The sequence below is a fragment of the Populus euphratica genome, unplaced genomic scaffold (genome assembly GCF_000495115.2).
Source record: "Populus euphratica unplaced genomic scaffold, PopEup_1.0 scaffold35.1, whole genome shotgun sequence".
Taxonomy (NCBI): Eukaryota; Viridiplantae; Streptophyta; class Magnoliopsida; order Malpighiales; family Salicaceae; genus Populus; species Populus euphratica.
The window spans coordinates 453,850-469,484 of NW_011499860.1; the positions used below are offsets into that span (position 1 = coordinate 453,850).

Consider the following 15,635-nt stretch of genomic DNA (forward strand, 5'->3'; position numbering starts at 1 on the left):
TTTGATAAAAAAAAAAAAAAAATTAATGTAAGCAGCAGTTTATAAAAGCATATCCTTGGAAGCAGTTTATAGGGGCATAGCTTTGGAAGGAAGATGAAAAGTTTGTATAGCTCATCATGAAACCTACATTATCTAGTAGGGTGCAATTTTTCCTTTTAAAAACTCTATTATATTATGGTATTTCAAAAGGTGTTCAGTATGAGATAATCTTATTCTCTTTTAGATAATCTTAAAAATAGATGTTGAAGTATTCATCACTTCTATCCAATCAAAATATAATAATATTCTTTCCAGTTTATTTTTCAACTTTATTTCTAAATTCTTTGGACCTTTTAAATAATTTAGATTTTCATCAAATATATATGATTATATTCAATATGGTCATCAATGATGAAACATATATATCTAATTATGACACTAATTGTTATTGATTCTCATATATTTGTATCTATTAGACCTAACAATTCTTTAGACCTTTCACTCTTTTCAACAAATGGTATTTTAGTTTTCTTATCTAATAAACAAAATTCACAAATTTTATATAAGTATTAAATTCATTGTACACATCATTATTATAAAAGAAATAATATTTTTTCTTAATAATAAATTCAAATTCATTCAGAAATGAATATTATGTTTTTTAAAAGTGCTAGAATAAAATAACAATTATCAAGTTTTAGTATTAGCTTATTTGAAAAAGTTAGTGTAATTATGCTTGCTTCATTATAGATCCACTTTACCTTTATTCAATTATAAACACACATGAAACAGAAGCTTCAATAAGATTTTTAGCCTCAACGATTGTAAGTTAGTCTTTGTAGATCCTTCTATAATTATTTTCCTTGCCATAATGATGACAAATACGCTTATCATTCTTGATGCCCCAAGTAGGCTTTTATGCTTGAACTGCAAGACCAAATCAATGATTAACTTATGGTTTGTAACAAAACCTAATTGGTATAATTTCTTAAAATAACCAATTATCCTTAATATATGGGTATTCACCAAAGAACCATTTATCATCTTACAACGAAACAATTCCTTAAAGGTTTCATATTTCTCAGTGCATCAAACAACTATTTAAGATGCATAATTATTATTTAAGTGTTTATATTTTCATGTTATATTTGAAGCTTAAGTGATATTTTGATTGACATCACACATATAGCATGCTCATTATCATTAATGACATTGATATTCAGTTTTAATTTCATTTTCAATTTCTTTATTAATAACAAAAAAAATACAAAAAAAATATGATTTTCAAGAACATACAACATTATTTTTTTAGAACAATTCTCATATTTTGATATCAGTCCAAAATGTTTGGTTTAATCAATTTATTAGCATCAAGTATGCTACATAAGAATACATTTATTTTTACTTATGATAATTTATCAACATATCCATGTAAAGAAAATGAGTATTTGTTTCATGAATAAATATTTATAATAAGATTTAGATAATATCTTTAATTATAATTTGATCTCCCATTATTTTCCTGTAAATTAATAGTCATCACAATTAATTCGGAGAATCTTGCTTAGATCTCTTAGTAGGATATGATCCTATTTAATTTATATGACCTTAACTAACTCAACAAATCAAAATCAATTAAATTATATAGATAACACAACTTATCAATCATATTTTTATGTGGCTTCTAAATCAATTATGTGACAATTCTTTATCTAAATATAACATATATGTTTCGCTTAATTATTTTCTCTAATCTTATATGATTATAAGTAACTCATTCATATCATGTAACCTAGTTATATATATAAAATTAAAAGGCAACAAATCATGTTTTTAATATGTATTTAGTGTATTAATAAGAGATTTATTATTTTAATTAAATCTCATTTCATTGCATTGTTAGGTTATTATTGGGCCTGACACACTGTCAAGCCCTAGATATGATAGGTTGGCCGATCCTAGACCCAAATACGATTGGATTTGGTATTATGCTAAGCTCTAGGCGTGACAGGTCTAGTGCTAGCCAGACCTAACCACGAATGAGGTTGGTAGTAACACCAAACTCAGCCTCACATGAACTTTTTAATTTGCTTAAGCTAAACATGTTGGGTTTGGCATTGACCTGATTCAAGAGATGATTGAGTCTAACACCATTAATTTTGTAAATTTTATATAAAAATCATAAATGAATTATTTATCAACAACTGAGCTTAATTAAATAAGTTTATATTCCTTCGAGACTATTAGATATATTAAAATCTTTCATGACCAGCCATGTCACTATCTTTTAACCAGATAAAATAAGTAAAATGCAACTTAAAATATTATAAAAATAAAATTACACTTTAGTTTCTACTCTTCACAGAAAAATAAAACTTATAAACTATAAATACATCATCGAACCTTCAAAACTAAGTTTTATAATCTTTATTTTATATTTTATATATATTTTTAAAGTATTTTTTCTAGAATATTATTATATTTTTTTTAAATATTTATTTAAATACTAGAAAATCTTTTATCTCCATTAAAATATTTTTTTTATAAGTATTAGCTATAATTCATAGTGGTAGGACCGAATACAATTTATCAATGCACCCAAGGCATTGGCCTAGCGGTGGTAGGCGTCTTGCGCCTTCTGCTGCCCAGAGTTCGAGTCTTGGAGTTGCATGCCTGTCAGCCCCGCGCTGCCTTACCTGCCTGCTGGGTTTGCAGGGTGTTCAGTGGGCCTTGGAGATTAGTCATGGTGCGCGTAAACTGGTCCGGACACCCCACGTAAATAAAAAAAAAATAAAAAAAATTATAAAATTAATAGAACACATTCATTATAGCTACTATGCTAGTTGAATTTTTGTTACTTCATAACATATTCGTCGGAGCAAAGAAATGGTAGACAGATTGGGAAGAAGAGTGATGAACTTCGCAAACCTTCCAATAAAGATCCTAATGGCAACAACATATACGAACATTTACGAAATTATACTGAAAACAATCCCTTCAGCTTCCAAAATCAAAATCAAGCGCGTCCTCTAATCACTCAAAGGCTTCCAAGTCGAAAAGGTACGCACTCTTAACATGGAATGGAAAAAGAAAAAAACGCGGCGGATTACTCATCGCCAAACCTGAATATAAAAAAACATACATAACGCTTAGAAATCCGCTCTCCATTTCCCCCAATTTGTTTCCTATTAGAGTTATTGAAGAAGAGAAGTAGCGAATGAGTAAGAAGAAACCGAGAATAGTTTTTTTGAGGACAATAGAAGTCACTGGCTTGATGATAAGGAGGGTGGCGGTGGCGGCCATGGATGGTGTGGTGGTCTTGGTGATGTGGTGGCGGAGAAGGCCAAGTTTCCTTGGAGCTCCATGAGGAGTGCTACTGCTAATTCTAGGTGGTGTTTTTAGGATTTTTTATTTTTTATTTGAGGAATGAGAAGTATTGGCTTGATTTCGGTAAATTAGGGTTTATCGTGTTAATTGTGTTGGAATTTATTAGACTTATTTTGATTGGATCTGCTTGGAAATTATATAGTATGAGAACAGGAATGTTCTCAGATTAATGGTAATTATATTAGTTTTTAAATTAATTAGAAGTATAGCTGTTGTTCTTAGATTCAGTGCTCTGTCGAATGCTAGGGCGAAGCAAAGTTTTTGTTTTGGTAGTTGAGTTTTGTTGAAACAAATTTTGTTTTGAATTATGGATATGGTAATGCTTTAGTGAGTGGGATTGTAAGGAACGAGGCTGCCGTAATGTACTGGAATTTATTCTATTCTTTGCAAGCCTTTTTTTAACATCGGATGAAACCACAACTTGGTTGATTGTATGCTTTGACAAGCAAGATGTACCCAAGCTTGTTCTTCCAGGTGAACTTACCCTAAGAAAACAGTGTAATTGATATCAAACAAGAATTTGTGGGGGTGGGGGTGGGCATGGTGACTAGAAATTTATGATATGGATTGTCGTCTTCTGAAATTGATTTTGCTACCAAGTGAATTTGATCTCTGGTGTCCTTCTCCACCTTCATTCCCATCTAATTTTCTATGAAAAAGAGCGGATGTCCTGATCTTTGTCCACCCAAAATTCCAAGCTGATCCATTTCTATGCTTGTTGTTTTGCTTTTCATATTCATGTTGCAGTTCTGAATAGTCCCTCTGCAGCTCTGTCATTTGCATCTTTACATTCTCTAGCTCTGCTCTTAGGGTCCTGATCTCAGTTTTTGTTGATGTTTGAGTTATTTCCCGTTCTGAGTTGTTATCACTTGCTGCTGGCTCTTTTCCTTGCATTGCTGCCCTCATCTTTACTTGCTCCGAGAACAACACCTGCATGTCCGTCCCATCTTAGTCAGAAATGTTAATTTTGATGAAACATTAAAGTCTGCCTTTCACTTTGTTTGGTCCGTGTATTTGCACATCATGCTATCAAGGTTTGTGATTCACACGGAAAGAAAAATTTAGAAGGCCTATCCTCTAAGTTATTTTTTTTAGAATATCTGTTCAAAGGCATGCAGACGTAGCGTTAACAGCTTTTGTTAGGAGTGGTTTTTGGTTTAACCTAATGTTTTGAAATATTGTGTATTGCCACTCTGCTTTTACAATATCAGCAATTTTGTCATGTGGAAATTTGGGGATTAACAATAAAGCTAGTCAATTATTCATTTAAAGTGTCTTCCATTGTTGTGGTTATGTCTTGTATAAAAGTTGACAGTCCTTCAAAGAAACAATCTGAAAGAAATTATTAGAGCCTGGAGTTCCTAGAAACAGACTTAAAGTTCTGGTTGAGCTCAACAACAAACAATGTGCAACTTGCTTTTACATAGATCACTAGGATCCTATGGCTAAAATGGAAGTCAGTGGTAGTAAATGTGATTATTTTGGACAGTACATGTTATACCATGTAGCTTTGGTTTCCAAAAGTCCTTAACTACAGCGTTTTCATGGTATCTCAGAATTGTGTATTGGGTTATTTTTAGGTTTTATGTAAATAGGTGTCATTCACTGAGTTCGTCCCACTAACCTTTTTTTTAATCCAGAGCCCCTTTTAATTTACAGAGAGATAGAGCTGGAAAGACTATATTTAAGAAGATGAAGTTAGTAAAGATCAAGTAGAGTATAACCTAATTGGAATAGTAAAGATCAAGTAGAGTATAACCTAATTGGATGGCTTTTCTTTGTGTTGATGATGGTAAGGGTAGTTGGCAGCTTGAGTGGAATGCAAAAAAAATGTAGTTCAAGGTGTTGGAAAATGTGTTGACTGATATCTCAGGCACAGTAAAGTAAAATCAGATAACAGGCCCCTAAGCTCTGTGGGAAAACAATTGTTGTTTATCAGAAACTTTTGAGAGTGTCTCGGATTCTGCAAAATGCGTCATGTTTTTTTGGCACTTGGGATGTTTCTCAAAACGGTGCTAAATCGATCTCTTAGATTTTTCCTTGCCTTCTAAATAGCTAAACTACCAGTTTGCTATAGCCTTTGTTAACCATTGTAGATCCCATGATCCTCTTTTATACTTGCCACGTGGCTTGTGGCCTCTCTTATGGCTTTTGATTTAATGACTGAAAGAAGACATTAAATTTACAGCTTGGGTACATGGCAGGCATATTTATTTGATTTATTACTGATGGGTATCATAGATTCATAGTGGAAAATGGTTGCATATTTTACCTGAATCACTGTTCTTAAAGGCAACCTATCATTTTGTGCTGCATGCATGCACGCATCAAGTGATAGTTTCTCACAGCTCATTATTTTGCATAGTCTTCTTCGGTCGTACTCAGAGAGCGAAGGATGAGTCTGGAAAGAACAATAGAGTTTTTAGCTTCGTCTTATTGTTTATCTAAAAGGACGGAGTACCAGAAAGACAACTGATGGCAAACCTTGAGATAGGTGTCAATGGCTCTATAAAGACCATCTTCACATGCCCGAGCTCTCTCTGGCAGGGCTTCAGCCAAAACTTGAAATTTGGTAATGGAAAGATTAGGGTCCTTTGCTACTTCAGCTAGGTAATTTTCCAAAAGCTTGCTAACATTTGATTTCCCTGATGTCGGTGGCAGTTGTTGCTTCTCTTGTTCATGCATCAAAAAATACTCAACCATTCTTTGTACCACATCTGTGTTGTGCATTGTTTGTTTTTCAAGTGATCTATATGAATATACATGAATGATAATTAGCGAGGGTGGAAAGACTTGCCTCAATTTTTTATGCAAGGTTAGGCAATCTTAAGGAGACTGGGATAGTTGAATACTTACTTGACCATTTTCCCCTGATTTTCACTTTTATAATTAGGAATCAAAAGATCATTCACATTGGCATTTTCCAACACCATCCCCACTCTTTTCTCAAGCTCTGAGATCAAAGCTTGGGATGCAGAGTAAACCATTGCCATTTTCAACATCTTCAGCAAGAACTTACATGGGACTGCTTCTGGTTGAGGAGGAAGTATGCTTACTAGGCTTTCAATAATAGATTTTTGCTCCTTGCTATGTTCAATACCCTCGTCTTCCTTCCTTCCGATCACAATACTGAGCTGCAGTTCATTCTTTCCATACCCATACCCTCTGAGTCCTTCTAACTCTGCATCCATGCCTGGCAACCATCTCTCTGCATAGCGGATGATACATTTACCTATGATCTCCGGTTTTGCTCCCTTTGCCCTTATTGCCGTTATAATTCTCATGAAATGATCAATGCGAAGGGAAGCCACATCATCAAAGCACCACCCTTCATCATTAACCATTGAATTGTCTCTAGGAGCCTTCCATGCTATTGAGTCGCAACATCTTCTAACTATTTGAAGATTTTCAGCCCATGGAGATAAAGTTTCGCATGATTTGAGAGCAGTGATGGTGTCTTTCCACGATGAGAGGACTACGAATGTGAGGAAAGCTTCTGTCTTTGAGATGAGATTTCCATCATCAATCTCTTCACTCATTTCTAGGAATTCTGATGCGCATCGTAGTGGAGCAATGTTGCTGGGGTTTAAGTCTAACGGGAGACCATAACAGAATTTTAGAATGATTTCGAATGCTTCTGATCCACCTGGGAAGTTTTCAAGCTTGAGTTCGTACCCAAAATTTGAAATCGAAGGCTGAAGTTCCAGGCGGCCTATGTAGCCACATTTTGATACCAATGGATACTGGATCAGGAGAAACAGAGGAGTTAGCAAATGATGTTGGTTCATTCCTTACAGGCAGTGAGTGCATTAGATCCATCAGTGTGTTTATTAACTGTCTTAGCCATAGATGAAACCTTGTCAGGTACCAAGAAAGGGAGGTCACCTTAATTAGTATGTGTTCATGCCTTGAGAATTGATTTGTTAATCTTCTACTTGTTTACACTGCTCATAAATCAACTGGAAGAACAGAAGGGGATTATTATGTTTGACTCTGGTGAGCATAGATGAACTCACTTTAGTTATGGCGTGTTCTTAACTTCACATGTTGTAAATCCATCTCCTGTTCTTTGTGTGTGTAACTCTAGTTAAAAGACAGACCTAGTTATAATTTTGTCTAGTGTTTTGATACACAGGTAGAGAGGGGGAAATGATTCTACACGAGCTGTAAGTTACCTTGTGAACAGTAAAAGTGATGTCTTGAACTTGAATCGATAGATCTGTAGCGATTTGGGAAGTAACAACCCTGCGCCATCCCGTCAGTGGAAAACAAACAGAGAAACATTAGTAAGAGAGACAGGCAGCTTGAAAACAGAGAAGGACCAAAAGGAAAATGTCTGCCTGGATATTCTAACATTAACATAGTCATGCTAACAATCTGTGGGCTGTATCAGGGTTGATTTGAGTTGTACCATGAGTTATCTTTCTTTTGGAGGCTATCGGCTATCGCAATGACTGTAGTAGGAACTACAATGCTCTGGTTGTGAGCTTGATCAGTGCCATCAGAATCACTCTCTGAGCTTTGTGATTGAACTACAAGAAGGGACTTCTTCATGTTTGCAATGAGGATGTAAGGCATTGCTGTGAGGGCACCGAACATTTAATGGCGAGGACATGAAAGGAGAAAGTGGGCTCGATCATAAATGTGAGATGTGAGTCTGTGGCTAGCATGGGAGGAGCACTGTGAGGCAAGTATGGAATTTCAGGGAATTCTGATAGAGATCACTCAAGCTCATGGGAAAAAGAATGTTGGCCTTGAATAGTCAATTTTCAAACACGTATTTGTGCACCGGTCCAATGGATTTTTATTTTTGTGTAATTATGAATATCCGGATTAGCGTATATTCAGTTTAATTAATCTTCTAAAATTCCAAAGTTAACCATCCAAGTTTCTAATAATTTTAAAATCTATGGCATTCAAACTAATAGTTTCTAAAAATAAATTCAATGACGAACTAATTGAATTACACCAGAGTTAGGACCAATGAATTATTGTGTGGCTCTATCCTGGATGTTACTTTCCAGCAGCTGTCCTCTAACTCTGGTGTGTGGAATTATTGAGAGGAGGTGAAACTCTGCTTGTGCTTACTGTATGTTACTTTCCAGCAGCTGTCCCTCTAACTCTGGTGTGTGGAATTATTGAAAGGAGGTGAAACTCTGCTTGTGCTTACTGTCCTAATCAAATCCATTTTATCCGTTAATGGGTTGCCTGAAATCACCATCGCATCCGTGCAAATGCTGTACGAGTAGATTTTTCCAGAGAAACTCTGTCGGTACAGTTGCATTAGAACTGCTCAATTTCAACTGTATCCAATATATACTTATGCTCTTACTCTCTCTTGGAATTCAATTCTTCACTACAAAGAGAGGAAAACAAGTCTTGAAGAAGAAGCAGCGATGGTAATGTTTGGTGGTGGGAGTGTTTAGTGGGGAAGGAAAGAAGGTGAATCGAAAGGAATTGTGGTTATATTTGCATGGATTTCGATTCATGAGAAACTTTTGAATACTCAATTGGAACAACATCCATTTATGTTAAAAAAAGTGGTAAGAATATTAATTTATGTAAATGTAAAAATAATCATAAGAAACAAGTTTAATTTGAGCAAGATTTATGTTCTATTTTTTTTTCTTCAAATGGAAAACAATGCAATACAAATATATATTTTGGTTTTTTTGAAAAAAAAATGTTCTGAGACTTTAATAAATTAACATGTTTTTTTTTTAATTTTCCATGAAAAAAAAGAAAATTAAAAAAATTATTTTTTTTTGTTATGGAACAGGGCCTTACATTTCTTAAACAAGAAAAATTAGATTGAGGTGATGGTCAGTCAAGAAATTAGTTAATTATCTCTGACATTACAAGGACTAATTAATTACTTTCAATAAACCACTCAAGTCTTAGTAACAGTTTGCCCTAATTTTTATCATCTGCAATATCATGATCAATTTACTGCGCCTGAGTATAATATGCCCCTGGACCAACTGTGCCAGCAAGGACAGTTTGACCTGCCGATCAGCTTCAGTAACCTGCAACCTTTTCCACTTGTTCTCTAACTTGGAGCTCCTAATAATTGTATAAAGTGTTGAGAGTGGGGTAATAAACTAATAATTGCATCTTCAAATTATTTTTATTTTAAAATATTTTAAATATATATATATATATATATAATAATAATTTTAAATTAAACAAAACACAATTCTCCAAACGGCACCTTAGCCTTTCCTTCACAAAATTCATTCCAGAACCTAAAATGTATCCTCGAAAAAATGAACTCGAGCTGCAATGACTAATTCAACCCTGATAAAGTGACCAAAATTCATCTCGCTAAGCCTTTTCAGGGGCGTTTGGCTCGAAGGAAGGGGTGGTTTTCCATGGGATGCACATAAAAAAGTATATTTTTTTTAATTATTATTGATATTTAAGCTAACTTGTATATATTTTAAATAATTTTATAAATTTTAAAATTAATAATTATATAAACTTTTAATAATTATTAGTAAACTCGAAATTCATAACACAAACTCATAACTATTAAAAAACAAATTTAAAATTTAATCAATTCAACTTATTTTTATAATTAAAAAAACATGTATTTTTTATTTTTTATAAAATGTTCCTTTTACTTAAAAAAAAATCAATCACATTTCCGAGCCAAATACACATTTTCACTTCGGTCTTAGCAGAACCGTTTAACATTTTCTTCTTCAACTTGGACGTTCTTCTCTCGTTTGCTAGCTCTTTCAGAAAAATCCCTTTACAATTGATGGATCTTCGTACTACGCAAATGATATCCTGGACAAGAAAAATTAAGAAGACGAATCAATATCTGCTAATATACCCGCAGCAGCAGCAGCTTCTCTCACGAGCCATGGAAAGATTTTCAAAAGATTAGGGCAATTACTGTGTCTGCGCTTCAGGCAGGGTTACCAAATCTGAAATCTGGGTCCATGATATCGTTATATACATAAATACATAAACCCTAATTTCCATTTTGCATTAGGATTTCCCTTTTCTTTTCCTGCTCGGAGCTAGTCGAAAAATAAGCCGGTAAACATACATATAGTTTTTTGATTTTTTCTGTAAGTACATAATTAATCCTAAGAGGAAGTGGGATTTTTGACTAAGAACAGAGAGATAATAATCCAAAATGATACCAGTCCATTCCGTGGAACCTAGCGAGTTGGTCATGATCTGTCAAAATATCTGTGTTGTTTTCTTTGTTGAAATTTGAGCAGGAAGAGACCCAGGTGCATGCGCCACTTGGGAACAAACTTTTTTCCAAATAAATAAAAAGACAAGGAGTAGAAGACAGAAAAAGCTTTGGTGCCCAGTTGTAAATGCAGTCTTATGTGATTGTCTTTGCCGGCCAGGAGAGAAAAAAAGCTCAAATAAAAGAATGGATCGTGTTCATCAGAGCTTAAAATTAAAAAAACAAAAACAAATAAAAAATAACACATTAAGTTCAATTATTGATCTTGCCAATTGAGTGTGTTAGATGCTAGCTTTTGAACGGGTGAAATCATATAAATATGGGGGATAGCTCGTCAAATTTGTGCTAACTATTTCTCTTTCTTCGATATCCCTTCCTAAAATATGAAGTTCACTCTACTAAATTCAAATTGGCATAACAACATTAAATTAACAAATGAGGAAGGTGAATTATTATAATAAAAGTTCAATAGTACAGAAAATGAAGATCACAAGAGTTTTTATTATAAATTATAATAGTAATTTTACTTTTAATTTCTCAATTTTTTATTAGTGGATATATATTTTTTTTGACTTTTTTCCACAATGCTATTCTGGTTTTCTCAATTTCCAAGTACAATCAAATAATATTTTTAGTCTCGTAAAAACAAAAAAAAAGAAGCTTTGATTTGGGGGATATTTTTGTATTTTTATATGGATATTTTGTGTAATTAAAAGAACCACAAGAGCATTTTAGTATTTTCATGATGCATTCATTAATTTTTACTTGCAAAAATTACGGGCAAATGTTTCTCACATTCCAGCGAGTGGGCAGCACTTCCGTCATTAAAGAGATGAATACGATGCTTTCCGGCAGCCAAATCTAGAAATTCATCATCTAACTAGATATGTAGTCATACCCTATTACACATGGTGTGGCACATGTAAATAGATAATGGTTGGATTGTCGTCGATGATCAAATGTTTGTATTTTTTTTATCTCTCCTAACAACTAAAGTGCATAATTATCCTTTTTGTTTGTTATTTATAAAGTTATGCATGTTTGTCATTCCCAGGCATAAGTATGGCATGGTTGTTAAACCAAAACAAGGGTCTGACAGACCCAGGTGCACAGGTGGCATGGCTGTCAGACCATACACATGGTTCTATAATGGTTTTTCAACCTAAGTCACTTAGGTCTAAACCCAAGCACCTAGGTTTGGCAACCATATCAGACCCGTGCACTTAAGTCAAAAAAATTAAATTTTTATAGTTTGGACTGTAAAAACAAACACTGTTCATTGAAATGGAATTTTTTATTTATATGCAGTAGAACTTAACTATAATTTTTTTTTTGTTTATGCAACTTATTTTATAAATTTATTATATTAAAAGACGAAAGAATGGGAAAAAAATATTGAATTCTAAGTGAGTTATTTCAAGTCTTCAAAAATAAACTTATCTTTTTTTGTATGCATTATGGATAAAAATATTAATTTTATGTTTCCATCTGAGTATTGCACATTTTTTTAAAGGTTTCATGCTTTTTGAAATTTAAGGTGTTGCATGATCTAATTGTCAAAGTTTGTTACAATGAGAGTTTATTTTATATTATAACTATTAGTATATATGAAAATTTGAAATATATGATCATAAGAGAAAACTTTTGAATTGATACATTATGTTATAGGAAAATAAAATACTATACATGTAAAAAACTTATTTTTCTTTAAACTATCTTAATTTGTACAATTTTGTAGTTATTTCTTCACTAAAATTCGAGATTAATAAAAAAAAATTGAGTGAATTTTACAGAAGCATGTGTTTAATGTCCCAAAATAGAAGAAAGAAATATAGAAAAGATAAAAATATATTTGATTAAAAAGACAGCCAAAAATACAAAATAAATATATTTTTAGAACAATTATAAGTGAATTCCTATACTTTAAAAAATAAGGCGCATGAGTCTAGTTTTTTTCTTAACAATATATTAGATGTCCACAAGGAATTATTAGTTAGATATCCTAAGACCACTCAATATATTTTCACAAGTATTTTGATCCTTAACAAAACTATTACCTTTGTCTGACTCATAAAATTATGTAAATCCTAGACATCAAACCCAAGGTATATAGGTCTGCAACCATTCCAGACTCAAGTGTTTTGGATCTGACAATCATGTTTAGGTTTCGCCTGGCTATTAGATCCAAATGCCTTGAGTTTGTCATTCAAAAAAAAGTGCATGGATCTAGTATGATTGTCATGCCTAAATGCTTGGTCAAAAATAATATTAGAAAATAATAGTACAAAAGAGAACATAAATCTATAATTTGAATTTTTAAGGATCAATTAATTGATTTTATTAAATAAAAGGATAAGTATAATTAACGCTCTCAAGATTACTTTTTGTTGTTTAAGGATAGTTATCAGACTCATCCTGGCCTGATCCAGTGGGTTCAACTTGAAACTCGGGTGACTCATCAAAACCCGGTAAAAATCTGTTTTTTTTTCAAATGTGTTTTTTTTCCTAGCCAGAAACCTTTCTTTTTTCATCTTTTTCAGTTGGTTACTAACATTTTAATGTGGGATAAAAAAACATTTTTAGTTCAAATACTTCAACTTAATAGGATAAGATAATATATTTTTAATGTGGGATAAAAAAAATTGAAATAATCTTTTAACTTATATCCATATAAATTGTTTCTTAATTTTTTCATATGAAATATTAAAACCTCAAAAAAAAATTAATTTTTCTAGGTGACCTGAGTCAACCCGTGTGACTAGGATCAACATGTATGACCCGAGACCTGATCCCCTAGCTGGGTTAACCCACAAGCCAAGTTTGATAACTATGGTCTAACATGATTGGGTCTGGCATATTTGTCACACTAAGGCGTATGAGTCTGGTCTGGTTGTCAAGCTAAGCATCTAAGTCTAGCATGTTTATCACACCAAGGCACATAGGTCTGACATGACTGAGTCTAGCATTATTGCCAGGGTGTCTAGGTCTGGCATGGATGTCAGACCTAAGGTGTCTGAATTTGCATGTGGGTCTGTCAAAGAGATGAGTGGAGATTTAAAAACTAACCCACTTGGTTAGGTTTACTAATATTATTAAAATATTTTTCATACTCTTAATTTTTTCTTTAATTTTTTTTTATAAATTGATATTAACCCTTTGTAGAGTGCACGCTAATATACTAATTATAACTATAATTGATAATATAAAAGTATCGTGGGTGCTAGTGGTGGTGACATTACTACTTACTCATAAAAAAAAGAAAGAAATTATAGCAATGAGTGCACAAAAATCAAGATAAAGAGAGAAAAAGACATCAATATCTTTAAACAACTAATAAGAATTGTGAACAAATAGCTCCATTGAATTTATGATGACAAGAACTTCTAAACATGATCCTATAATAACTACTTCTGGTTAAAAAAAATCTTATTAACATGTCAAAGTTGCTAGTATTAAATTTTATATGTTTTTTAAAATCTGTAATTGTTTGAAATTGAGCATCGCAATTAAATTCTATCATTTAATTTGATAAATTTCAACTAAAATTAATCCTTAAATTTTCAATTTTCACAATTATGTTTTATTTTCAGATTTAAATATATCTATATTAATTTATTGTGAAAAATTAATATGTTCAAATCAAATTTTAGTTGAACAAATATATTCAAAGTATAAAGCCCTCTTAACCATTTTTATAAAACCCTCTTAACCATTTTTTTAAGACATACCCGCTTATTTTTAAATCTAAGTGAACCTATCTAAAGAAGGTATATGTAGAAACAAAAAAAAAATCAACCAATCAAAATTTTCTATTTATTTTAATTTTACTTTATTTTTTTAGATACAAAATTTTCTTTAAGGCAAACTTTTTAAGTAAAGAAACTTTCTCAAAAGCTCTTAAGTGTCCTTCATCTAAGCTTGAAAACTACAAGAAACGAAACTCTATTGGATCAAACCTAAACGTCCTATAAAATTTCTTCAATAACACTTTAGAGACAAATCAAATATACTCTTAAAAGTATCAAATCATGTTTTATACATACATGTCTAGATTCACGTTCTTGCAAGGCACATAAATCTTAGTTTAATTTTACAAACAAATCAGGTCATCATAAATCAAATTCAAAAAAAGAATCAAATTATTGTTTATTCTTTTATAAAATATTTTAAATAGAAATCGTACCCAGTCATATATTTTAATAAAATCAAATATTCATATATGTGTGCTTGCTTAGTATCAAGTACTCAAATTTGTGTCTATAAATTTTTGGCGACTCTACTAAAAATAATATGACCTCTAACAGCTTCAAATTATATATTGTTAGTAATATCACACATATTCCTTGTAGCTCTAATTATGGGATCCTTAACAATATCCGAGTGATCTTTATACAAGGCTAGTTAAAGTTTGGCCTCCCTTATTAATACTTTTGAGTTTGTTCATCAACTTTGCTATTGAGTGAAGTTGAAAGCTCATCGACAAGTGTTGTCAAATTAGCCACTTGATGCATTCAAGTGCTTGGCCTAGCGGTGGAAGGGGCTTGGCTCCTTCCACTGCACCTGGGTTCGAGCCCTGGTGTGCACGCCTGTCACCCCCGTGGTGCCTTACATGCCTACTGGATTTGCAGGGTATCTAATGGGTCGTGGAGATTAATCGTGGTGCGCGCAAGCTGGCCCGAACATCCCACATAAATCAAAAAAAAAAAAAATTAGCCACTTGATCCTCTAAAAATATAGTTTCAGTCATCATCACCGATATAGTTAGTTAGTATGAAGAAGTCTTCACAAGTAAATTGTTGAAATGGCCACCCTGGGTGATGATGGAAAGGTCACGCACCCCACTTGACTTTTATGATGGAGTTACTTGTAATTTTAAACTTGAAGTAGTGAATCCTCTTGCCCATTATGCATTTGATGTGGTTATAGGCTCGAGAATTAGTTTAGTTTGCACATCCAACTCAATGATGGATTTTGTTTTTAATAGGAGGATTGAAGAATCTTTAACGAAGTGTCGACAACCTAACTTAGTAGTCTTGTTGCTTTGGAAATAATAACAGTA

The 15,635-nt window shown here is 32.7% G+C and overlaps 1 protein-coding gene across 1 annotated transcript; it reads right to left on the reverse strand.

The window, feature by feature from the left end:
• Window positions 1-3,719: 3,719 nt before the first annotated feature.
• Window positions 3,720-8,166, reverse strand: LOC105124465 (BTB/POZ domain-containing protein DOT3-like). The gene is made up of 6 exons (XM_011024491.1): window positions 7,778-8,166; window positions 7,542-7,611; window positions 6,223-7,109; window positions 5,851-6,115; window positions 5,639-5,767; window positions 3,720-4,296 (listed from the first exon to the last, which is right to left on the reverse strand). The coding sequence occupies exons 1-6, from the start codon at window positions 7,963-7,965 to the stop codon at window positions 3,922-3,924; spliced, it is 1,914 nt and encodes a 637-aa protein (XP_011022793.1). The 5' UTR covers window positions 7,966-8,166; the 3' UTR covers window positions 3,720-3,921.
• Window positions 8,167-15,635: the final 7,469 nt, after the last annotated feature.

Bases quoted from the DNA above. Each gene is read 5' to 3' on its own strand.
- LOC105124465 (XM_011024491.1), bottom strand. From the start codon at position 7,965: ATGTTCGGTGCCCTCACAGCAATGCCTTACATCCTCATTGCAAACATG. The intron at 7,612-7,777 runs GTACAACTCAAA...GGGATGGCGCAG, and splicing joins CAAAAGAAAGATAACTCATG to GGTTGTTACTTCCCAAATCG. The intron at 5,768-5,850 runs GTTTGCCATCAG...TGTTCTTTCCAG, and splicing joins CCATTGACACCTATCTCAAG to ACTCATCCTTCGCTCTCTGA.